The sequence below is a fragment of the Protobothrops mucrosquamatus genome, unplaced genomic scaffold (genome assembly GCF_001527695.2).
Source record: "Protobothrops mucrosquamatus isolate PMUCROS unplaced genomic scaffold, P.Mucros_1.0 scaffold5880, whole genome shotgun sequence".
In the NCBI taxonomy this organism is placed as follows: Eukaryota; Metazoa; Chordata; class Lepidosauria; order Squamata; family Viperidae; genus Protobothrops; species Protobothrops mucrosquamatus.
In genome coordinates this window covers 17,816-25,394 of record NW_015391722.1, presented here as the reverse complement: position 1 = coordinate 25,394, position 7,579 = coordinate 17,816, and the positions used below count along the sequence as shown (strand labels likewise).

The 7,579-nt window shown below is 47.2% G+C and overlaps 1 protein-coding gene across 1 annotated transcript in view; it reads left to right on the top strand.

The window, feature by feature from the left end:
* LOC107299989 (alpha-2-macroglobulin-like) overlaps positions 1-7,579 on the top strand; it is a 10,426-nt gene that overhangs the window by 1,629 nt on the left and 1,218 nt on the right. The window contains exons 2-5 of the mRNA XM_015829335.1: positions 749-922; positions 1,951-2,026; positions 4,650-4,788; positions 6,651-6,876. Coding sequence (XP_015684821.1) covers positions 4,682-4,788; positions 6,651-6,876 — 333 coding nt within the window. The 5' untranslated portion in view covers positions 749-922; positions 1,951-2,026; positions 4,650-4,681. The remainder of the gene's footprint in view (positions 1-748; positions 923-1,950; positions 2,027-4,649; positions 4,789-6,650; positions 6,877-7,579) is intronic.

The following is a 7,579-nucleotide window of genomic DNA, read 5'->3' as shown; positions in this document are numbered from 1 at the left end:
AGGGAGGAAAGAAAGAAAGAAGGAAAGGAAGGAAAGGGAAGGAAGGAAGGAAGGAAGGAAGGAAGGAAGGAAGGAAGGAAGGAAGGAAGGAAGATGACTTCTGGGATTGCAGGTTTGGTTGTAACTTTGGCACTTTGGCAACTGTTTTGTGTGCACAAGTAACTAGGGCAGGGATAGGCAACCTTGGCCCCTTCATGACTCGTGGACTTCAACTCCCAGAATTCCTGAGCCAGCATGGAAACCTCTCCCTTTCCCCTCAGCATGGCTGGCTCAGGAATTCTGGGAGTTGAAGTCCACGAGTCATAAAAGAGCCAAGGTGGCCTACTCCTAGACTAGGGGAAGAAGCATTTCATGTTGCAAAATCCAAAACTGGCACCGAGGCCCAGTCCTTGATGACTGACACTGGTCCCTTCTAGGGATTTGTGGGAACCAATGACGTTGGTTCCCTTCAGTCGGTTCCTTTTAGTTTTTCCACCGGTGCTTCTCCACCTGATAAGACGTGTGGACTTCAACTCCCAGAATTCCCCAGAATTCACCTTCCGGACTAGCAAAGTTAATGCGGAAACCCGATCCCCTTCACAACCGTGTCACTAACTGAACAACTGCAGTGACTCGTTTAACGACCAACCGTGGCAAGACAAATCACGAAACGGGGCAAGTTCACCGAAGGACTGTCTTGTTTAGCGACAGAAATGTTGGCCGTAAGTTGAAAGCGACCTGTACTGAACCAGAATTTCGTCATTTTCAGATTTATGATCTGCTGCCTGTAAAAAACCTCAGGGGCTACTACTACAAAAATGAGAACTTGGAAGACCCGGACACAAACCCTTGCACGCCTCCCCAAAAGATCGTTGTGGATGGAATTCGCTACATCACCGACACCTATTCTTACGGTGAAGGAGACGCCTATACAATCCTCAAGGTAAGCCACCACCACCACCACCCCAAGTCCCCAAACTCTTGGCAGAAATTGGAATTTCACTCTAAGACTGGTTAGAAAAGGAAAGGAAGTCATTTTAGACAGAACCATCCCATCCCAAGAGCAAGGATTTTTTTATTTTTTTTTTAAATGTACTTAATAAACAAAGATAAAAATGAGTGAAAATAGAGGATTTTTTTTTATTTTTATTTTAGAAAAATACACCGGTTAAATATTCTGAGGTGATTCCATCCCTGGTCTTGCCATTTGGCATGGACGTAGATATAGAATAATAGAGTTGGAAAGGACCTTGGAGGTCTTCTAGTCTAACCCCCTGTTCAAGCAGGAGAGACCCTATAACTAGGGATAGGCAACCTTGGTTCTTTTATGACTCGTGGACTTCAACTCCCAGAATTCCTGAGCCAGCATGGCTCAGCTTGGACACCTCTCCCTTTCCCCTCAGCATGGCTGGCTCAGGAATTCTGGGAGTTGAAGTCCCCGAGTCATAAAAGAGCCAAGGATGCCTACCCCTAGTTTAGGTGGGCTGAATCCCAGCCTTGGTACCATAATTTTCATAACACATTGTAGTTAGAAGGTTGAGTGTTCAATCCTAGATAGTAGGCAGATGTTTCTCTCCTAGGGTGCAAAGAGAAAAAAAAATATCTGCTGCAAAAAAAATATCTCTGTGGTGTCAGGAAGGGCCCGTAAATGCTCAACTCCATCCACTCACCCCGACTCTACCCTGAATTAAGGGATTAGAAGGTCATAAAAAGGGTGTTTTGTTGTGTTTTTGACACAACCCCACCCCCCACCCCCAAATGGAAAGGGTGCATTGTCACATCCATCTTTATTTTTTAACTAGTTTAACACAGCACTCTGGGTGGATAATAGATGGATAATAGATGGACAGATGGATGGATCGAAGGGGCGGGGAGGGGGAGGAGGGAGAGAGAGAGAGTGTGTGTGTGTGGGGGGGGTTCTTTTCCGTCCTTTCTGTAATATTCCATAATGAATTTCTGCTCATTTTACAGGACTTTGGTTTGAAAACGTTTACTAGCGCCCAGATACACAAGCCTAATATTTGCATCACCAGATCAGATGTGCACTGTAAGAATCTTAAGTGGACTGATAGGGTGGGAGGGAGCTCCTCTGTCTGTCTGTCTGTCTGTCTGTCTGTCTGTCTGTCTGTCTGTCTGTCTGTCTATCTATCTATCTATCTATCTATCTATCTATCTATCTATCTATCTATCTATCTATCTATCATCTATCTATCTATTATCTATCTATCTATCTATCTATCTATCTATCTATCTATCTATCATCTATCTATCTATCTATCTATCTATCTATCTATCTATTATCTATCTATCTATCTATCTATCTATCTATCTATCTATCTATCTATCTATCTATCTATCTATCTATCTATCTATCTATCTATCTATCTATCTATCTATTTCATTTGAAGGTCAAAAAAAGTCAAGAGGGTGGCTAGAGCTGTCCCATCAAAGCCCTGTCTCTTCTTTATGTCCATAAGACAGACATGTCAAACACAAGGCCCGGGGGCCAGATGCGGCCCGCAAAGTGGTTTCATGTCGCCTGCGAAGCCATCCTGGAAACAGTGAGGGAACGGCCCCCGCTGCCTTGACTGTGGCCATGGCTGGCCGGGAGCCAATGTACAATTTTGTGGTGGCCATCTAGGCTGAAACGCATTCAGTCTTAGCTCCATAAGGCCGTCTGGAAACAGCGAGGAACCAGCCCCTGCCGCCTTGGCCCGGCCCCCTGGGTGCATGCTGGGGACTCCTGAGGGTAGCCTGGACAGCTAAAAAAAATCCAAACTGATGAATCATTGAACAGATCAACTCCAAGTAGTCCCTCGGGCACAAAGGACCAGGCTCAAGCTATCATATTTCAGACACCTTATGTAAAAAAAACCCCTAGCTTTCTCAAGAACACTCTAATGCCCGGAAAAGTGGTGGAAGGAACAAGAAGTAGACAACAAGCAGCAAGGGGGATGGCGTCCATTACGGTGGCTCAGGGGCTTAATAATAGTGGAGATGGGCTATGCCTGTGGTGGCGAACCTATGGCACGCGTGCCAGAGGTGGCACGCAGAGCCCTCTCTGTGGGCAGGCGCGCCGTCGCCCCAGTCCTAGGCCTTCAGCTGGGTTTTATAAAACCTTTTCGCTTTAGGCCTCCGCCGCCGTGTGCAAAAAAAAAAAAAAAAGGTCCAATCAATCAATCAATTTCAACTTCTCGCGGGGAAAAAAAAGATCTCGCAAAGCTGGAATTGCTTGATTGAACTTTTTAGTCCCACCCAGTCTGCCGTTGCCATCGCGGCCACGCCCACCCAATGGGCCACACCCACCCAATGGGCCATGCCCACCCAGCGCCGAACAATACATAAGTGGGTTTTGGGTTGCAGTTTGAGCACTTGGTCTCTAAAAGGTTCGCCATCACTGGTCTATGCTCCAGTGGTTTGAGTCCCAGCGCTACGTGGTGGTGTGAGCTTCCATCGCTCACCTCAGCTTCTGTCCACCCAACAGTTCTAAAGCACGTTCTATGAGAGTAGATCAGGAGATACCCACTTTGGTGGGGAGATGAGTTGATGCTCCCTGTAGATAGTCAGATTCCTGCTGGCTCTGAAACTACCCGTTCGTGGCACCCATTTGCAAGGCGGCTCTGGGGAAAGGAAGGGAAGGGAAGGGAAGGGGTCTCGGGTGGTGCGACAGGAAAGCCGCCCATCTTCTTTTTTGGGGGGTGCAAAGCCAGCCCACCCTCCTGTGGCGCACCTTGGGAAGCGCATGAGTGTGTCCTACAACAGAGCTGGCAAATTGGCAAGCCAAACTACCACTCTGCAATAACATTGTAGTCTCCTGGCTAATGTAAAAATGCCATAGGACAGTGGTGGCGAACCTGTGGCACGGGTGCCAGAGGCGGCACTCAGAGCCCTCTCTGTGGGCACGCGTGCTGTCGCCCCAGTCCTAGGCCTTCAGCCGGGTTTTATAAAACCTTTTCGCTTTAGGCCTCCGCCGCCGTGTGCAAAAAAAAAAAAGAAGGTTCAATCAGTCAATTTCAACGTCTCACGGGAAAAAAAAGATCTTGCAAAGTTGGAATTGATTGATTGAACTTTTTAGTCCCACCCAGTCTGCCGTTACCACCGCAGCCACGCCCAGCCAATGGGCCACGCCCAGCCAATGGGCCACACCCACCCGGCACTCGACAATGCGTAAGTGGGTTTTGGGTTGTAGTTTGGGCACTTGGTCTCTAAAAGGCTCGCCATCACTGCCATAGGATAAGGATGAAGATGAGGAGAAGGAGGAGGAGAGGGAGGAGGAGGAGGAGGAGGATAAGATAAGAGCATAAGAGGAAAAGAATAAGAATCAGCAACAAATTGTTGACGTACAATCATCAATCAAAGAGGCAGGACTTTGCTTAGTTGCAGCCACCCTCTTGACTTTTTGAACCCGCAGTGGACACTCTGGTTGCAAGGAATATTTCAGTAGACCTGGAAAACTCAACCAGTTGGAGAAAGTGTCTTTAGAATGTCATCTCCTGCATTTCCTTCTCTTTGTTCAACCAGTGCTTGTGGTTCTCAGAAGTGGTAATTATTATCTTTTAAATGCTTGTAAGGGTGATGGGTATCGCCTCGGAGAATTAATCTTGAAGAACAGCTCGGAGGTGCTAAAATATCAAAGGTGTGCAAGAAATGCAAGCTTTTTCTCTTTGCAGACAGGGTCTATGACGCTGTAGGAGGTGGAGCTATGGCTGCACCATTAGCCGCAGAAATGAAATTGGGCGCAGAAGCAATGGAAACAACCGTCCGGAGCTTTTTCCCAGAAACCTGGTTATGGTCCATCACACCTCTGAGGTAATCCAAGGGTTCCATGTTTGGTGACAGAGGTAACTCTTTAGGGAGAAATATTACGACCTATTAGCTGCTAATAGATCCTGTATACATGTGTAGATCTACTCATAACTAAGAGCAGCATGGTGGCCTAGTGGTGAAGACGCTTGCCTCCCACTCTGAAGGTTCAGAGTTCAATCCTAGGTAGCGGCAGATGTTTCTCTATCAGGGCGCAAATAGAAAATATCTGTTGCGAACTCCACATAGGCATCAGGAAGGGAAGCTGGCCAGTAAACGCTCAGCTCCCAATCAGTCGCCCTGACTCTACCCAGAATTAAGGGATTATAGCAGGGGTCTTCAAACGCGGCCCATTTATGACTTGTGGACTTCAACTCCCAGAATTCCTGAGCCAGCCATGCTGAGGGGAAAGGGAAAGGTTTCCATGCTGAGCCATGCTGGCTCAGGAATTCTGGGAGTTGAAGTCCACGAGTCATAAAAGGGCCACGTTTGAAGACCCCTGGATTATAGGGTTGTAAAAAGGAAAAAAAAAACATGGATAAGGCCATCCACAGATAAAAAGATCCTCAATTTTTTAATCAAAATACTGTGCAAAATGTGCCACCCACAGGTAAGTCAACCCCCATTTTTCATGGTGCACTTTATTTGGTAAACTTTGAGGGTCAGCTTGTCCATGGATCACACTCAATGTGTAGTCCTTAAATGGAGCTACATTTACATGGAGCAGGGGTAGGCAACCTTGGCTCTTTTATGACTCGTGGACTTCAACTCCCAGAATTCCTGAGCCAGCATGGCTCAGCTTGGAAACCTCTCCCTTTCCCCTCAGCATGGCTGGCTCAGGAATTCTGGTAGTTGAAGTCCACGAGTCATAAAAGAGCCAAGGTTGCCTACCCCTGTCCTAGGGCCTTCCGCTTCTTTCGGACTACTTCAAACTGATGATGTTGCCTAATTCGGTAATGAGACGTCTGCAAGCAAACAAACAACTCAGAAAGCAGCAAGGACTCCACAGATCAACGTTTCTCAACTTTAGCAAGGCTGGCTGGGGAATTCTGGGAGTTGAAGTCCACACATCTTAAAGTTGCCAAAGTTGAGAAACATTGGTCTAAAGCTGGGCTAGGCAATCTTGGCTCTTTTGTGACTGGTGGACTTCAACTCCCAGAATTCCTGAGCCAGCATGGCTCAGCTTGGAAACCTCTCCCTTTCCCCTCAGCATGGCTGGCTGAGAGGAATTCTGGGAGTTGAAGTCCACGAGTCATAAAAGAGCCAAGGTTGCCTACTCCTGCACTAGAAGACCTCCAAGGTCCCTTCCAACTCTGATATTCTGTTATAGATATGGATATTTTATTTTATTTTATTTTATTATTTTATTATTTATATTTCACATTTCTGAACCCCCCATCTCAACTTAACGATCAGAATTGAGCCCAACATTTCTGTTGCTAAGCAAGACAGTTGTTAAGTGAGTTTTGCCCCATTTAACAACCTTTCTTGCCGCCGTTGTTAAGTGAATCACCACGGTTGTTCCATTAGTAACACGGCCGTTCAGTGAATCTGGGCTTCCCCCTTGACTCTGCCGGCCAGAAGCTCGCAAAAGCGGATCACATGACCCAGGGACACTGCAACCGTCATAAATATGAGTCAGTGACCGGGGGGGTGTCTGAATTTTGATCACGTGACCTCGGGGATGCTGCCGCGGCCGTCAGCGTGAAAAATGGTCGCAGGCCGCTTTTCGTAACTCCGAACAGTCACTAACCGAACTGTGATAAGTCGAGGACTTATGCGTTATTGTGTTCTCACCTTGTCAGGCCATGAAAATATTGCTTTCTGAAACTCATCTTCACCTCTGCTCCTCTTGCCTCCCTCCGCAGTGGGACCGAGGCCACTCTGCCCGTCACTATCCCAGACACCATCACCGAATGGAGAGCGGGAGCCTTCTGCCTGTCCCCGGCGGTGGGTTTCGGCCTGGCCAATACCACCTTCCTGAAGGTCATCCAGCCATTCTTCGTTGAAGTCACTCTGCCGTACAGCGTCGTCAGAGGGGAAGCCTTTGACCTGAAGGCCACCGTCTTCAACTTTCAGAAACGCCCCGTCCAGGTGAGGAACTCTTCCATTTCTGCCACCTCCGTTCTCTTTCTCTCTCTCTTTGCCTCGATCTCTCTGGAGGCAGGCCCGCGTATAAAGGTAGGCCTCAACCTACAACAGTTCAAAGTTACAGTGATCTGTGACTGCTTTTTTTTCACATTTATGGAGCGCGGCAGCATCCTCGTGGTCATGTGATCAAAATTTGGACACTTGGCAACTGGCATGTATTTATAACGGTTGCGGTGTCCCGGCAACCCGGTGTCCCCATGGTTACTAATTTGATAACTGCAGTGTCCCTCTCATCTTTGTGGCAGCCCCTCAAATATTGGAACCCTGCTATCAGGTCACCCCTCGACCTTCTCTTCATTAAACTAGACACACCCAGTTCCTGCAGCTGTGCTTCATACATTTCGGCCTCCAGGCCCCTGATCATCTTAGTTGCTCTTTTCTGTATGCTTTCCAAAGCATCTTTTTTTATAATATTGTGACCAAAACTGGATGCAGTATTTCAGGTGTGGTCTTACTAAGGCTTTCTAAAGCAGTGCTAGTCTATACAAATGTTGCATATATAGTATGTTTAAATGTGTGTTATGTATGTGGACACTTTGAGAGCGGGCAACTAAATTTCATTTTTAATGTGTGCCATTGTGCCCACAGTAAAAAATGACAGTAAAGGTTATCTACCTACCTTCCTACCTACCTACCTACCTACCTA